Genomic DNA, 16981 nt, shown 5'->3' on the forward strand with positions numbered 1-16981 from the left:
GACTTTTTCTTACATAATTAAGATGATAATAATTATAACAACATGATATATAGAATAATAACATGCTAACATATTATATAACGGAATAATATTTATATAAAAACGTTAAAATATTTGATATATGAATAATATTTACTCTAACATATAATTTATACATAATATTTTTCAATAATTGTTAACGAGGATAACCTGATAACAATGAAAATATTTAGTAATAAAAATAAGATGTGAAATTTTATTTAAAAAACAAAAAATACAAATGTATAATAAAGTAACTTCATCAGTTATTTTACTGTTGAAATAGTCAACAATTCCGCCACCTAATTTTTCAGTCTTCAGGACATATTTATTATAATTTCTCTTTTATTTAACTATGTAGTATGTGAGTTGGCATAAACAATATTTAGAAATCCAAAGACATGTAGAAGGTCTACAATAGAACAAAGATTATAATTGTTTTAGTAACCACAAACGACATAATATTTTAGTAACAAACGATTGATATCAAACAGTCAAACTCTATCAGTCTCTTCATTATGGTAGCAGTATATGGAGCCTCATTGGATTTATCCACCTCTCCCATCCCTGGCGTTTTCTCAGCTTGTTATTCTGCACATAATTTAATTTCAACATTCAGTAAATATTAGTATTTCATGATTATCTATCTTGGTGGAAAGAACATAAAACAAAAACAAAAACAGATAAAGTTATAGAACTCTTGTTACGTGTGATTATTAGTAAATTACCTGGATTTCAACTGTAGCTGATGATTTCATTGAACGCAATATCAACTCAATATCATTAGTCATGCTTTTGATCTGATTTTTTTTATTTTTTATATTTTTGTAAAGGCCAAGAAAAAACGATTAAGATTATTATTATCCACTCTATTTTTCAAAAAAATAAAATATTCACTAAAGTTAACTTACTCTTGGAAAATCTGTAATAGTTAAAATATTAACCCATCCTTGATTATCCATTTGAGATCTCAAGTACTCATCTTTTGCCAAATTATCATCGCTGCATTATCAATGAAGGTAAACATATCCTAAGAAATCAATAAACACAAAAAACAAAAAAAACTTTAAAGTAAATAAACCAAAATAAAAGTTTATTTACCTAAAATAATAATCAATTTGGAAAACGATGAAAGAAGATAAACTGGAACATGCTGCTGACCTAAAATCTGGAAGATGTGCTAAATCTGTTGCTCACAACTTACATAAGTTAGTAAAAAACTCAAGAGTAATGATAAGAAACACTAGCTAATATATATAAAACAAACTTAATAACAACTTACCAAACACAGGTCTATAAGAAAACTGCTGAAGAGGAAAACATGGTTTGATAGAAAACGTTTGTGAATAATTAGACATTATAGCCGATTTAATCCCTTTGAAACTGAACTTTGATTCTAATTAGATGGTGTGGAAATAATGTTTCTCGATCTCTTGAATACAGGGTTGAGTCACGTTGTTTATATAGTGGTCTGCTTTTTTTATTCCTAATTAAATTTCAATTAGGATTTTAACAGAAAAAACAAACAAATATCTATATGTATCTAGTTGATTTAATCTTTGATCAAAAAAAAAAAAAACCCTGTTATATAGTGTACACAATAAATCTATATCTAGTTGACTTAGTCTTTGACCAATAATAAAATACATAAAAAAACTATAGAATACGCTGAAATTATAGTTTGTTACAGAAAGAAAAAAAAAGAAAAAGAACAGCTTTAAAGTTAGGCCTGAGCATAATACCTGAACCCGAAGAACCGATCCGAACCCGACCCGAAAAACCCAAACCGAACTCGAACCCGAACTTTTAAAATATTCAAACGGGTCTAAACTTCAAAACCCGAAAACCCCGAATAAGTACCCAAACATATCTCCAATATAAGTATATATTAATTATATTTATACTTATATATAGAAAAGATTAAGATTTTTTGGATATTTTAGTTATTTTTGTATATTTTTAAATATATTCAAAATTACTCATGTTGTTTTGGAAATTTTGAAATTTTCAAATAATTTAATAGATTTACATACAAAATTTTGATATTTCAATATATAAATAAATTCGAACCCAAACCCGAACCCGAACCGATCCCGACCCGAAATCTTAAATTACCCGAATGGGTTTTAAATTTCTAAACCCGAAAAACCCGAACCCGAATACCCGAACGCCCATGCCTATTCAAAGTTATATAGTGTAGTCTCGTGTTTTCTAATACAGCAATGTAAAAAGGTTTCATGAAGAACATTGCAAAATTGTATTGCTTGCAAAATAGTTTTGTCAGCCAAAACACAACACAACAGTTGATAAATATTGTAGAGCTTCAAACGATTAGACTGCAAAAGACCTTCAAAGTTCTTCACCAAATTTGACTTATGCCTAACGGCCCTAATCATCATCAGCTTCAGATCATAAAGACATTTCTTTCTTTTCTTTATATTCCTCCAGAGTTATCAGTGACTCCTTGTTTTTGGTCCAATCTGCAGGTCTTGGCATAATTATCGCAATATACCCTTCGCGGTCAGCCTGAAACAATTAGATTTTATAAGAATGGGAGGTGATCAAAATACAGAACATCATCATTAGCTTTATCCTACTCATGTATAAAAGCAAGGAAACGATGATCAAGTTATTTAAGTTATCCAACTGATTCCATAAGCAAAGTTCTTGACATTAAGAGTATAACATAAGAGCTCAAATTGTTATTGAAGGTACAGCAACAATAGAGACTCATAGCAAAAAATGAGATTTTCATTGGTTTTTGAGGATTTGTTAGAGAAGCCAATTTTCCTCTCTTATTACTTACCGTTGAATTAAGAAGCTCTGGTTGCTTAATCAATCTCTCGTTGACCTCCAAGAGAGAGCCTTTAACGCAGCACCTAGCAAAAACCAATTCAGAACAAAGACAACTTCATTTTTTTGCAAATAAGAACTTAGGACAAAGGAAAGTGAAAACAGAAAAAAGCTTTGCACACCTAACAATGTAAGTATCTTTTGCAGTGGAAACTTTGCACAATGCTGTATTCGATTCAGAGCGCAACGCATTCTACACAAGAAGAGCAAGTAAAAAACAGTAGCTAAAGCCAGAATCTAGACTCAATCAAAGACAATAAACACACAATTTCGAACTGCAAAACTTCAAGCTATAACAATTACTAAAAGTCTAAGACTCAAGAATCAAGAGAAAGCCACCTTTTTACGCTTGCCGGAGACTTTCAAGACGCTACGATCAGACTTACCAACATTGAAATCGACACTAGTGATTCCACCTTCATCCTTAAAAGCTATATGCGTAGGAGCCAATCCAATTACACACAAACTATCAAACAAACAAACACACAAGTAAGAAGAAAACCAATTTCATCATTTCAACAGCAAAAGGAACAATCTTTGACATACCCATTAGCGTGACGGTAAATATATTGATCATGACCCGATTTAGTAAAATCTGCAAAAACATTGAAAAGGGTTTAATTCACTTCACACTATCAAAAGGGGTTTTGAAAAACACTAAACAGTAGGTGAATCTGAGAACCTGTGATGAAGTAAGAAACAAAATTGACTTGTGTAGCTGAAGGAGGAGAAATCGGAAGTTCTCCAATATCTGAAAGCAGAAGCTTTCTCAATTCGTCTTCCTCTTCATCTTCTTGTGTAGCTAGCTGCTGCTTCTGTTGGTCGTCGCAATCTTCTACTTCGTCGTTTCTCTTTGGGTTAGTTAATTCGATTGTATCCTCAATTTCTGGAAACTTCGCTACATCAAGCTTCAGAATCTCCATTGTTTCGACTGTTTAACCTTTGACGGCGAAAAAACAATCGGAGTTACTTCGCCGATTTGTAATTACATAACTAATGGGCCTAAAGGCCCATCTACTGATCTTGGGTTTGAATCATGTTCATGTTCTTCTATATTACTAACTTCACTTCTTCAGTGAATTTATTTACCAGAATTTTGATCCCAATGTGGACTTGTGATAAAGTTTGAGATTTTGTTTTTTCATAAAGTAAAAGAACTGATGTGCATAATAACAAGAAAAAGTCAGATAATTCAAAATAACAAAAGTGTTAACAGACAAAAACAGTAGAATTTGAAACAAATCTAGAAATCATCATCGTCTTCCTCAGCCATGTATTTAGCGAGCTCCTCTTCTTGCTGTTTCATCTCCCTTCTTTTCTCCTCGCTCTCTTTCTCCCTGTGCGTGTTTGGCGGGAACCTCAGTGCTCTAACCGCTTCATTGTGCATATTCAAACAGAAGGCAATCCTCGAGTTAAACGCAGTCTGTGGTTCATTAGTGGAGTAGATGTCTCCTGTTTCCTTGGAGACCATACAACCGTTCTTGTGGTCGATGGTTGCGTCGATTGCTCCATCTCTAATGGCTTTAGCGACGATGCTTTCTGCATCAGCCACTGGGTTCGCTGAGTTCAGTCTCAGCTTTTGAGCAACATCCTGTAGAGAGATTCTGGAGTAGGAAATGCTGATGTTGCGCAGTCCTGTTCTGATCACGTTGTGTCGGAGTCTGACTATGAGGTTGTGAGTCCTGTCTTCCGCAAATGTTTTGGCAAACTTCTCTTGGATTTTCCCGAACAGCTCCAAGTCACCAATTCTCACAGCCTTACAAAATTTAAACAAGAGTATTAGCAAGAAAACCTTAATTAAAGCATATGTTAGAAATGTAAAAAAGATTGAACTCACGTTGGTCAGCTCAAAATATGGCCTAAGAGTCTTCTCCATTCCTTTCTGAGTGAAGATAGATCGTTCAGGTATTTCACCCAACAACAGCCGAACTATGATAGCCCACTTGTTGCACTGGATTCTGAATCCCAGAGATGCAACAGGTGCTTTCCTAGCAGCTTGGAGGAGACTCTCTTTTGCATCGGTGTACTCAAGTTGAATCGTCCTGATCTTGCCAAGGTAAAACAAGTACCTACAAAACTGTAAATTTATATAACGAGATGAGTATCGTTTCTAGTTGAAACATGTGAATGTAGTTTGGAGAAATTCACAGTGAAAAGTTGGCATTAGTAAGCATCAGAGAGGTTGGCATAAGTAAGCATCACAATTAACTTAGAATTAGAAACTAGAATGTATGAAAGGGTTACCTGTTGGTTAGAGTGTGCCTCAAATCGAGGCGCTTTTGATCTCAACTTCTCTGCTTGGTCGTACAGGTTGTAGTGTAGATAATTGCGAAGCAACAGATTCAAAAGTGTTTCCTGGCCCAATTCGTCGTGGCGCAGTGTGGCCGAATGGTGAAGAGCAAGAAGAGTACTGCAACAGAAAGAGAGACAAGTTAATAAGATAATTGAGTGTTGAACTAATATGATAAAAGTTGAAAGATGACTGTGAACTTGTACTCACCTACGTATCTCTGCAAGATCATTAGTTAGCTCGTAACTTAAGGAGTAGTAAAAATACAATTTGGAAGCAATGACATCAACGGTTCTCCTGTTTACGCTTTTGAGGCGAGCAATGCTAGCGGTAGAACAAACTTTGGCCTGAAAGCAAAGAAAGTAAAACAATGAAGACCACAGCAAGATTTATAAATAAAGTATGTCAGTTAGAGAGATAGAGAAGAAGTAAACCTCGTTGTACTTTTTCTGATCAATGAGAAAAAGAAGAACAATGAAGTAGCAGTAAATCTCGAGCTCTGCAGGTAGATGCTTAGGAGGAGCTTGGGAATTCGATGATGCTGTATCAACTTCCATGTCATGTTCATCACTCTGTACCAATATTATAAATTCCATCAAATTAAGGGCAAACACTAATACATGAATCTAATTACAGATCCTAGATAAGCTCGTAATCAAAGTGGACAAGTGAAGCTACACATACCTTCGGCACAAAAGAAGAGAGACGAGTGTGAGCTTCAGATCCAGGAACCAAAGCGAAATCAAGGAAAGAAGAGATCACGGAACCCGTGAGCTTCCTTCGTAGTCCAACGGTGAGACGCACAGCACGAGCAATACGACGGACTTCCTTTGTATAAGATCCAGTATCAATCAGAGCTGCAATCTCCTTCAAATCTGGAGAAAAAAAAAAGCAGTACAACGAATTCAATTTTGAAACAAACCTAGCAATGTGAGATTAAGAGAAACTGAAGCATAAGATAGAGATTTACTCTGTAGCGTGGAGGTAGGAGCAGAGACGACGGATTGCGTTGGGGTTTGGTTATCTTTCATCTCTACGTCCTGAGTCATCTTTTTCGCAAATCTCAAGTCGTCTTCTTCTTGACGAAGGTAAATTAAAAATTGATTTGAAAAGAGCAGGGCTTAACGCACACATAAGTACTCTTATGTTTTCCTTTTTCTTTTCCTAGACAGAAATTACCAAATTATATTTGGGAAAAATGTTGTTTTATACGCGAACTTTCAAAAAGTAGCTATTCTATACGTGAACTCTGACGTCGGCCAAAATAAACATGAAAAATACGTTGACCAGCCATTTTAACAGAAACAAAATGTTGACCTCGCCAAAATCCCGAGACGTTAACTCGCTGATTAACCCCGTTAAGAGAACGTTAATGAATTCTGTTAAGACCAAAACGCCGTCGTTTCAAACCTAACGAAACAAATCAAAATGCCCAAATCGAAAACTCAATCCCTAATTCTCTCAAACCAAATCCCTAATTCTCTCATTGGTAAAATCGTGTTTGTTCTTCGATTAATCTTGTTGTGATTGCCTTAGCAATAGAAGGCGAAGTCGACATTGCTCCTGTTCCACCACGACGAGTAGCTGAAACCGGAGATGGAGTTTGATGGTGGAGTTCTAGCTTTGCCGGCTGTTGTTGTAGCAGAGTCTTCTGTCGGAGTTGAAGCTCAAAGAAGATAGATTGAGAGAAGTTGGATATAAGAAATCGATTTGGGGAAGATGAAGACTTAGGGTTTGAGTTTTCGATTTGGGGATTTTGTTTTGTTTCGTTTAGAACAAAACGACACCGTTTCGGCTTTAACAGAGTTTATTAACGTGCTGTTAACGGGGTTAATTGGGTCTGTTAATGCGAGTTAACGTCTCGGGATTTTGGCCAGGTCAACGTTTTGTTTCTGTTAAAATGGCTGGTCAACGTATTTTTCATATTTATTTTGGCCGACGTCAGAGTTCACGTATAAAATGGCCACTTTTTGAAAGTTCGTATATAAAACAACATTTTTCCCAATTATATTTTTCCATTTTATTTTTTTCTTTCCCTTGAAGGCAGATATTATCTTGTTTGTTAATACTATTAATGTCATTAATTAGAACATCAAAGTCGTTGTAGTATAGTGGTAAGTATTCCCGCCTGTCACGCGGGTGACCCGGGTTCGATCCCCGGCAACGGCGCTAACATTTTTTTATCGAGTAAATCTATTGTTAATACGGTGTCGACGAGTCTATGAGCTTCCTTTCCTTTGTTGTGTCTGTCTCATTAGAATTTTGAAGATCAACCCAAATTCGAGAATCGATGGTTTCTGGCTTTCTACTTCCATTTTTTTTCTCTCTCTGTGTAAATCTGCTTCCATTTGTGAGTTATTTTCGTTATAATGTTATATAAGAATTCAACTTTGCAAGGGTACTTGTTGGAAATAAAAGAATCAACTGTTCCATCACATTAAAACTGATAACCAAAGAAAAGAGGTAATTTGTCCAAACTGTGTCTCACTCTCACCTAAACAAAACTACAAAACAGAGGAAAAAAGAAAAGAAAAGAGGATGCCTCAGTAGTTCTTCTCTAACAAAAACCCAAGACGACGACCAACCATAAAATAAATTGAACATATATTCCTAAGCGACTCTAAACAAAACAGACCACAAGCTAAAACACTGTCAATCAATGGATAGTAAAAAAAAAAGAAGGGGAATGAGATACACTTATGGCAAACATGTCTTCTTGATGGACAGAAGAAGCAAACATAGAAAGAAAGTGAGAGAACAAGGAGATAGAAAAAAAACATCCAACGACTTGGGCTTTTTTCTTCTTTTTATGTTTGTGTAAGAGAAACCTCACTCTCAAGCAGCTGCCTGGACTGGTGGTCCATCTGATCTGTTGTTGAAACCACCATCACCACCACGTCCTCCTCCTCTTCCACGTCCTCCCCTTCCACGTCCACGTCCACGCCCTGCATCAAACCAATTCAAAACTCATGGCTTCTTCACACAATTACAGTTCAAGAACCAGGTAAAAGAATACAGAATGTTTTAATTTATTTTACCACGACCCTGAGGACCATCATAACCACCACGGCCCTGAGAAGGACCATCATAACCACCACGGCCCTGAGAAGGACCATCATAACCACCACGGCCTTGAGAAGGACCATCATAACCACCACGGCCCTGAGGAGGACCATCATAACCACGGCGACCCTGAGGACCATCGTAACCACCGCGACCCTGAGGACCATCGTAACCACCACGGCCCTGAGGAGGGGCATCATAACCACCACGGTCATCATATCCACGGTGTTCATGAGGAGCATCGTAACCGTAACCTCCATCTTGTGGTGCATCATACTCATTCGGAGGACCATTGTATCCTCCTCTTCCACGACCACGACTGCTGCGTCCTCTGCCACGTCCTCTTCCTCTACCATAGGACTGCTCACGTTCCCAACCTCCATCTTCATGCTCAACGTTCACATAAGCATTTCCTGACAGCAAAAAAAAAAAGACTTTATTCATGAATCATATGTTCAAAATCAATATTCAACGTTCACTAAGCCAGATGATCTATGTAGGGCATTTTTAAGGTAATCTAACCTCTGCCACCTCGCCCCCTTCCTCTTCCCCTTCCTCTTCCTCTTCCCCTCCCTCTGCCACCAGGTGAACCCTCTGCAAGAAAAGTGAAAAAGGACACTAATAAAGAAAGCAAGTACAAGGGAGATTCAGAATAACACAGAGAGTGTTGTTGACAAACCTCGTCCTTCATAATCAATATCGCCCATTGGCTTCACCAACTCAATAGGAATTGGGCACTGGTACCTGAAAGATCATTTGATTAGAATTATTAGAATAAGAAGTCTAAGGACCACAATTGCTTGAGACATAACGTATGAATCTAATTATAACTAAGGACCACAAAAGAATCATTCAGAAACATCAAAACAAAACACGAACTCACCCAACAGAGGAGGTATTAAGCTCAATCTTGGATAGGGTAATGGTTATCATTGACACATGCCTTGTAGTCTCCAAACTTCAAGACAAAACAAAAAGAAAAGAAATAAGTAAAGTTTGCTATGGTGACAAAACTTGAAACAGTAGAACATATTAAAAATGAGCTTTTATAAAAGTTTTTATTGGCCCCTTACGGTAGAAGGCCTTCCTCTGTTGGTTCCCATGTGTCTGTGATGTCTGTGGATCCAATAGATGTGTTCTGATGAAGATCAGGGATCCTTCTCTGCAATACATATTAAAAAGGGACATTTTCAAACACCCATCTGAACAACACTTCGTGAATTGGACAGGGCAAATCTCCAAAAAAATACCTTAATCAGCTCTACAATGGTCACAGTCTTGTTGATAGCTCTTCCCATTGCCTTGAATACAACTTCAGTTGACCCTTTATCCTATACAAACAAACCAAATTCTAAATAAAATTGTTCAATCAAAAAGCAAACTCATGTTCACAAAACTTCTAGTAGATTAACATAAATGAAGTAACAAATCTAATCATTTTTGAATTCATATTAATAACTGTAAAGTATAACGCCTAGATTACAAAATAGCTTATAATAATTGATCTCAAGATTCAAAACTTCTTAATACCAATTGACAAAAACAGTTCATAAACCCTAAACCATATCTCCCAACACGCCACAAAAACCAAACAATGAATTGTAAATTGACACATTTCAGATTCATTGAATACCTGAAGAAGAGTCATCGCATAGGTGATGTAGTTTCGTGCCCTGCCTTGACTAGTGATACGAATCTCATTCGCATCAATCGGCGTATCCGCTTTCGGCTTCACCACTCGTTGATACTTATCCATCTGAATCAACCCCAAAATGGAAAATCAATGAGAAAACTAGGGTTTTTGTCGAATCCTTGTAACAAAACACACAGAGACAAAAACCAGTAAAAGGAATAAAATCGGGATTTATCTTCAAAATTTCATCATAGCTTGATGCTTTTTTACCTTAAGGAGTTGTTGTGGTTAGATCTTTCGAAAGAGACGAAGATTGAGATAAAACGAAAATGGTGGTTTTGTTGCCCAGGAAGAGCCCTCGTTGTACGGCTTTGTTTCTTCTCCTTGATACGCCCTAAGGGAAGAAGAATTTGATGCAAAGCCTCTCTGATATATATCAGCCGCACTACTTCTCTTCCACACACACACGTTGCACTACCCTAATCAGGTTTCGGTTCAAGATTTTGCTCTAAACCAACTTAAACCGAACCAAGATAATTCAAACTGGACCGATATAATAACCGTATTAACCACCTCCATCTTCAGTCGTAAAAAGAGATTTGATCAACGATTAGCTGTTATTCGTTAAATTAGATCCAGTAATTAAGGTTCTTAATTGATATGTGACCGGGAATGTTTTGTATATCGGTTTACATTGATTTTTCGGTTTAGTTGTGCTTTTTTTTTTCTGTGAGTGTAAAGTCCAAATTTCTTGTAATAAAATCTTCAAGATAGATTATCCAGTTGCACAAAATGCGAAGGAAAAAGTCTAAATGGCTTTTTCAGAAGAAAATAAAATAAAATTAATTGTTTAGATGAGAACCAAATCTACACGTTATTAATAGACAAAATCTGGATTTTCGGTACTAACTAGTACTATTAACCAACGAAAAGACAAATTTGTAGTTTAATTTTAATATTTGGAGAACGTGTCTATGTTATCTCTATGTTTACTTATTAGTTAATAAAGATTAATATTTTATACCAATATTTAGTAAAGTATTTTATACAGAATTTCGCGAAAATTTTATGATCAAAAATAATAATTGTCAAACTTCAACAAGAAACTGAGATCTATGTTTTCTTAGGAGAAAAGAAAAGTAATGTCTCTTTGAATTTTAGTTACCATATAATTGTTGTAACCATCCATAATTACAAAATAAAATATTGTTGGGAGTCTTGACCCAACAAACGTGAGAAGCATTTAAGTTTGTTTTGTGGCACAATCCAAAACTTGAAACAATGTAAGACTAATAGCATAACTAATTAACGATGTAATGATGACATAATCAAGTAAAATTTCCATTAATTCTGTATTAATGATCTGAAAAATAATGTACCTTTTGTCGAGGTAATATATTCGGCTGTGAATCAGCGGAAATGTATTAACAAAGCTTTCTCACATGATCACACTTCCTCTCACGTCGTTAACACAAAGACAGATGGAGGATTCGTTTGGTTCACTACTACTAAAACAAAAGTAGGCCACAGTTTTAAGATATGGATAATTTGGTATAAAAGTAATAATTTTATTTAAATAAATACCAAAATCGGGTTTAACAATAAATGTATTTTTCAAAATATTTTATTTTATCACATTAATATAGTGTAGAGCTCAAACTCAAAGCAATAGATTCATTATACGTAACATGTAAATTTTAATTTTATTGCCATGTATTACAATTTCTGTTTAATAAATCTGGGCTGGCCAACTTTTATATGGATCACTTTCCTTTATTACAAATTTACAATGAGCAACATACAGGTTTTGAGAAAGTCTATACATTACAGATAGTATTATACCATGACAATTGACACAGCAAAAGCACTTAAAATCTTCAAAGGAAGGGAATGAAGTTATCTTCCATCTCATGTGCTTGAACCAGAGGATCAATGATTTTCTTCCATCCTCCAAAATTTGAAGGGGAAGCAGCATCAGACAATACAAACCCGTTAACGTAGAAGGTTGGTGTACCATAAACCCCTCTTGAAGCGCTATACTGCAACACACAACGCCACGAAAGCAAAAGATGAACTAAAAGTCACTATTGTTCGTTTTCAGAAAACAACGAGAACAGCCTCAGGGTACTATCGACAAATAGGTCACAAAATTATACTTGATAGGTAAAGATTCAGGCCATTAAACTCTGTATTCTTCTATTGCCCTGACATCACTCATTTTCTTGTGTGTGATATAGATGCAAGGCAGTATAATAAGATGATGACTATGCAGCCAATGACCTTCCTGTAAGAAATTTAAGTTCCTAAAGGAATTACCTTGAAGGAAACTCTGGTTGCACGATCCGATTTTTTGTCGCTGAAGCCGGATTTAAGAACCGATTGATATGAGTTCCCCAACGAGACTGTTCCAAGTTCGACTATTTTCTCCACAACTGCAGGTCTTGAAAGGAGTTGTGTTTGCGCGTTGTAAAACAATGACTGCCAAAAAAAAAAACAGTTTCAGTGAACCAGATAAACATTATTGAATACATGCAAACAATAACCAGCAACTGCAGATAAATAAACATATATACCTAAGTTTTTAGTATTAACATTGAACAAACCTGATGCTTGAAGAACCCTTCCAGCAAACTGAAGGTAGCATTGGCGTGTACGGTATTCACAATGTGTAAGGCCCGTGATGTTACATAGGCATTGTCATGGTAGCTGCAATTTCCAAAATCCAAGAAAAAAGATTCAATACAAGAACGAATAATCCGACATAACACAAAGGAATCATTCACATTTCCATGGAACAAATCATAAAACAGACAGTGAAACATATTTTAAAGTCCAGACCTTTCTTAAGCCACTTGTCGATTGATCAATACATGAATTAAGCTCAGAGCAAAGAATGAAGGCAAAGAGAGAATTTTAGATCACTGACGGTAAAGGAAGGAGATGGAGGAGAAGGGCAACGCGAGATCCATAGTGATGAAGAGCTTGCTTCAGTGGCGGCCAAGAGTCTCTACTGTCCGGGCAAACCGGGTCAAAATACGCCTCAATTAGTATAGTATCCGGGTCGAAACGATGACCCGGTGGGTAAACGAAACCATCTTGCCTCACCGGCGGCACTAGCTGCGCTTGTACTCTCGTCTCAACGACGAAGACAAGGAACAGGAGAACCGCTCGAATCATTATTCTCTGACTCACACTTTTTCTCTCTTCCCAGAATCGCCGGAGATGATTAAAACAGAGGGACGGTGTCGGTGAGTATACGCAACGGCTACGATTACTCGGAAGCTAAGCGAGACAGTTACCTCTCCTTTCATCTCTAACCGTTGATTTCAATTATGGTGACGTGGCAGAAAACACAATCTGGTAATGGGCCATATTTGTAATGTTATAGAGTTTGGTATTTAAACTGTAATTACACGTAAATAAGAGCCCTCCCTCTACAAAAACGATAGATTTGAGATATGGTCCAACTACGTTCACAGAGAGACTCATAAACCATAACTCTCTCTCCCTCTCTCCCTCTCTCCCTCTCTCTCTGCTCGAATCGAACCGTTCCCAGGTATGTGCTTTGTTGATTTAGATCATCAGAAAATTCTATTGCGTCTCTTTCCTTGTACCAAGTTGTTTCACTTTCACCGGATTTTCTACTTTCTGCATCCGAGTTTCTATGATTGGATCGAAATTTGAATTTCCATTGATTTTGAATTGCGGACTGCGTCGTTGATTGATTTCAGGAGCTGCTTTGATTTGGTTTATCGTTGATCTGTGAAAATGGGGACGAATGATCTCGACATCGAAGAAGGGACTCTGGAGATCGGCATGGGTAAGTCACCGATCATGGATCACACTATATTGATTTTGTTTCTAGTTCTTCCTCTGTTTTTGATTGTGTTGATTCAGAACTTATCCTCCAAATCTGGGTTTTTTTATAGGGATATTCTAGTACTCTGGCTCTTTTTGACCTTGCTGATGTTGTTAACTATTTTTCTTTAGTATAAGACTGATTCATGAATCTTTTGAATTGCAGAGTATAGAACTGTTTCTGGTGTTGCTGGACCATTGGTCATTCTTGACAAAGTGAAGGTAAGAGCATCGTTTGATTCATTAAGCAATGCTAATTTACTTTGTGAGGGTAACTTAACTGACTAAAACTTCTTGGAATGTAATGATAAATCAGGGTCCAAAGTACCAGGAGATTGTTAATATTCGCTTAGGAGATGGATCAACGAGACGTGGTCAGGTTTTGGAAGTTGATGGCGAGAAAGCAGTTGTGCAGGTTTAGGATTGTTTTTTGTCCATGTTACTTCAAACATTGAATAATACTTAAACACAAACTTCGTGAATCTAGTCACTTCTTCAGTGACTTACTTATCACTTAAGGGTTTCAGGTTTTTGAAGGAACATCTGGAATTGACAACAAGTTTACAACCGTGCAATTCACAGGAGAGGTAATTTACCATAAAAATCCTTCGTCCCTCCAGCATTTCGCAGATTTGTTGAAATGATTGGTTGATTTCTGCTTCCTGCATTTTTTTTAAACCGGTTTGTGTCTTTCAGGTTTTGAAAACACCTGTATCATTGGACATGCTTGGGCGCATATTTAACGGTTCAGGAAAGCCGATTGATAATGGCCCTCCTATTCTGCCAGAAGCATACCTTGATATTTCAGGTGAGCAACTAAGAGGACAATTATTCCATTGAGATCTCTGAAGCAATGTTTCATTTGTTCTTAAAAATGTCAATTCCTTATATTGATAGGAAGTTCAATCAACCCCAGTGAAAGAACCTATCCTGAAGAGATGATACAGACAGGCATATCGACCATCGATGTCATGAATTCCATTGCTCGTGGACAGAAGATTCCACTTTTCTCTGCTGCTGGTCTTCCACATAATGAAATAGCTGCTCAGATTTGTCGTCAGGCTGGTCTAGTCAAGCGTTTGGAAAAGACTGTTGATCTACTTGAGGTAATCCTTTGTAACTTGTACAAATATATCTCTTATTTCTCTATACCAAAGCTCTTATTTGAGTTGTAACTGTTTCTACAAGTGTGTTGATGGATGTGTGGTTACATAAAGGTCTTCATTATTAGATGTTCTAGGCTTATAACTCAGTTGTTGTCAAAATTGAATTTCTTGTTTGTAGACATTCCTCTTCAACGTTGGCTGTCTCATAATATCAAGGATTCTTTCTCATTCTTGTGTTTTTCCAGGATCATGGAGAGGACAATTTTGCAATTGTGTTTGCAGCTATGGGTGTGAACATGGAGACAGCTCAGTTCTTCAAGCGAGATTTTGAAGAAAATGGATCAATGGAGAGAGTTACTCTTTTCCTGAACCTGGTAAATTTGACTTCTATAGCTGATTGCCATATCATGGAGTTTTTTCAAGTATTTAGATGTTTCTTAGCTTTAAACAGATTTAACCTTCCTTTATTCCAACAGGCCAATGACCCAACCATTGAGAGAATCATCACTCCTCGAATTGCCCTCACAACAGCTGAATATCTGGCTTATGAATGTGGGAAACACGTCCTTGTTATATTGACGGATATGAGTTCTTATGCTGATGCTCTTCGTGAGGTAAAATGAATATTTGATACCGGAGTAGTTCCTTTATTTCATACCATGTTTTTTCCTCTTCATGTTTGATAATAAGATTGAGAAACTGTAGGTTTCCGCTGCCCGAGAAGAGGTTCCCGGAAGACGTGGATATCCAGGTTATATGTACACTGATCTTGCAACTATTTATGAACGTGCTGGGCGTATAGAAGGAAGAAAAGGTTCCATCACCCAAATTCCAATCCTCACTATGCCCAATGACGGTAAAATCATCTTTCTTAAGCCAATCCCTAGATTCTATTTTTTATCTTGAGAAAACTCAATTCTTACTCGTTGTTGTTTGACAAATTGATCAGATATCACTCATCCAACTCCGGATCTTACTGGTTACATTACTGAAGGTCAGATATATATCGATAGGCAACTTCACAACAGACAGGTAATAAATAACTACCGCTGAGGCCCTGATCTTACTGGTTTCAGTAATATTATGATCCGGCTCTGAATGAATGTATCTTTGTTTCTTCCCTGAAAAACAGATATATCCACCCATCAACGTGCTTCCATCCCTTTCTCGTTTAATGAAGGTTAGAATTCAACTCCATTTTGATTAATACCCATTGCATTCTATCTCCAGATCTTATTAACGTATTGTTTCTCATTCTGTTAGAGTGCTATCGGCGAGGGCATGACTCGTAAAGACCATTCTGATGTGTCGAACCAGCTGTATGCAAATTATGCAATCGGGAAAGATGTTCAAGCGATGAAAGCTGTTGTTGGAGAAGAAGCACTTTCTTCAGAGGATTTGCTTTATCTAGAGTTTTTGGATAAGTTTGAGAGGAAGTTTGTGATGCAAGGAGCTTATGATACACGCAACATCTTCCAGTCGCTGGACTTAGCTTGGACATTGCTCCGTATCTTCCCACGGGAGCTTCTTCATCGTATCCCTGCAAAGACACTTGACCAATTCTACAGCCGCGACTCAACCAGTTAAAATGAGGTAATGGAGGTTATCTTATCGAAACTCTTTTGAGAGAAAAGTGTGAATTTTTGTGATGTGTATTATTTGGTGCTTATTATAAAGAGGAAAAACAAAGAAAAGCTATATATTCTGTGTCTCCCTATCTGGTGATATTTTTTTTGGTTCTGCATTGTGTTCCAAAGTGGAAATAAAAATCGATAAACGATGTCGTATTGTAGTACTTTCCTTTTCTTTGTATGAATTTGTTAAGATTGGTTTATAAATGGGATTATAATAAGTATCTTTAAAAAAGAGTGTAATTAGTATCTTTAAAATTTGCAGTTAGTATTGTGGAAAACAATCATGATATAATTGACACGATAGACCACCGAAATAAAGGAATCAATTAGATTAGATTATTGAACTAAACCGAGTTTTGTCCATTCTCCAATCAATCGCAATCTTCGTTATCTATAATCAATTAAGTTTACGCGTTGATTAATCTTTTTGCAAAGGAATAGGAGAACCTAGAGAGACCCCCTCCAAGGGGCTACATAGTGGGAAAATAATGATACCCTAACCTTCTCTAAACGCTAAAGCAAAGCA

At 36.6% G+C, this 16981-nt stretch overlaps 5 protein-coding genes and 1 non-coding gene across 10 annotated transcripts; 2 read left to right on the forward strand and 4 right to left on the reverse strand.

Moving 5' to 3' along the window:
• Positions 1 to 2045: 2045 nt before the first annotated feature.
• On the reverse strand, positions 2046 to 3910 carry AT1G75980 (Single hybrid motif superfamily protein). Of its 2 annotated transcripts, none has more exons than NM_106247.4 (6): positions 3554 to 3910; positions 3418 to 3466; positions 3211 to 3337; positions 2994 to 3064; positions 2825 to 2897; positions 2046 to 2544 (listed from the first exon to the last, which is right to left on the reverse strand). In NM_106247.4, exons 1-6 carry the CDS (start codon positions 3792 to 3794, stop codon positions 2428 to 2430), a joined length of 678 nt encoding a protein of 225 aa, NP_177725.1. In that variant the 5' UTR covers positions 3795 to 3910; the 3' UTR covers positions 2046 to 2427. The 2 variants fall into 2 exon arrangements, with proteins under 2 accessions (NP_177725.1, NP_001322966.1); NM_001334703.1 differs by having other exon boundaries at positions 2825 to 2883; positions 3554 to 3829.
• Positions 3896 to 6340, reverse strand: AT1G75990 (PAM domain (PCI/PINT associated module) protein). Its single transcript, NM_106248.4, has 7 exons — positions 6132 to 6340; positions 5846 to 6036; positions 5596 to 5733; positions 5372 to 5508; positions 5116 to 5281; positions 4709 to 4948; positions 3896 to 4627 (listed from the first exon to the last, which is right to left on the reverse strand). The coding sequence occupies exons 1-7, from the start codon at positions 6208 to 6210 to the stop codon at positions 4115 to 4117; spliced, it is 1464 nt and encodes a 487-aa protein (NP_177726.1). The 5' UTR covers positions 6211 to 6340; the 3' UTR covers positions 3896 to 4114.
• A 918-nt stretch (positions 6341 to 7258) lies between these two features.
• Positions 7259 to 7330, forward strand: AT1G76000. Its single transcript has one exon. It is a non-coding gene; the product is annotated as a tRNA-Asp (tRNA).
• A 220-nt stretch (positions 7331 to 7550) lies between these two features.
• On the reverse strand, positions 7551 to 11263 carry AT1G76010 (Alba DNA/RNA-binding protein). Of its 2 annotated transcripts, NM_001334704.1 has the most exons (10): positions 11237 to 11263; positions 10128 to 10336; positions 9858 to 9980; positions 9475 to 9555; positions 9298 to 9386; positions 9108 to 9182; positions 8904 to 8968; positions 8747 to 8818; positions 8200 to 8637; positions 7551 to 8106 (listed from the first exon to the last, which is right to left on the reverse strand). In NM_001334704.1, the coding sequence occupies exons 3-10, from the start codon at positions 9978 to 9980 to the stop codon at positions 7997 to 7999; spliced, it is 1053 nt and encodes a 350-aa protein (NP_001319386.1). In that variant the 5' UTR covers positions 10128 to 10336; positions 11237 to 11263; the 3' UTR covers positions 7551 to 7996. The 2 variants fall into 2 exon arrangements, with proteins under 2 accessions (NP_001319386.1, NP_565124.1); NM_106249.4 differs by lacking the exon at positions 11237 to 11263 and having other exon boundaries at positions 7567 to 8106; positions 10128 to 10415.
• A 273-nt stretch (positions 11264 to 11536) lies between these two features.
• On the reverse strand, positions 11537 to 13186 carry AT1G76020 (Thioredoxin superfamily protein). Of its 3 annotated transcripts, NM_106250.4 has the most exons (4): positions 12784 to 13186; positions 12461 to 12563; positions 12174 to 12335; positions 11537 to 11896 (listed from the first exon to the last, which is right to left on the reverse strand). In NM_106250.4, the coding sequence occupies exons 1-4, from the start codon at positions 13032 to 13034 to the stop codon at positions 11735 to 11737; spliced, it is 678 nt and encodes a 225-aa protein (NP_177728.1). In that variant the 5' UTR covers positions 13035 to 13186; the 3' UTR covers positions 11537 to 11734. The 3 variants fall into 3 exon arrangements, with proteins under 3 accessions (NP_177728.1, NP_001320350.1, NP_001320349.1); NM_001334705.1 differs by having other exon boundaries at positions 11541 to 11896; positions 12461 to 13116; NM_001334706.1 differs by lacking the exon at positions 11537 to 11896 and having other exon boundaries at positions 11897 to 12335; positions 12784 to 13116.
• Positions 13187 to 13201: 15 nt separating this feature from the next.
• Positions 13202 to 16686, forward strand: VAB1 (ATPase, V1 complex, subunit B protein). The gene is made up of 13 exons (NM_106251.5): positions 13202 to 13413; positions 13589 to 13677; positions 13882 to 13937; positions 14032 to 14130; positions 14243 to 14302; positions 14412 to 14523; positions 14613 to 14821; positions 15067 to 15195; positions 15298 to 15435; positions 15527 to 15677; positions 15771 to 15853; positions 15954 to 16001; positions 16085 to 16686. Exons 2-13 carry the CDS (start codon positions 13626 to 13628, stop codon positions 16406 to 16408), a joined length of 1461 nt encoding a protein of 486 aa, NP_177729.1. The 5' UTR covers positions 13202 to 13413; positions 13589 to 13625; the 3' UTR covers positions 16409 to 16686.
• Positions 16687 to 16981: the final 295 nt, after the last annotated feature.

Source organism: Arabidopsis thaliana, assembly GCF_000001735.4.
Source record: "Arabidopsis thaliana chromosome 1 sequence".
Taxonomy (NCBI): Eukaryota; Viridiplantae; Streptophyta; class Magnoliopsida; order Brassicales; family Brassicaceae; genus Arabidopsis; species Arabidopsis thaliana.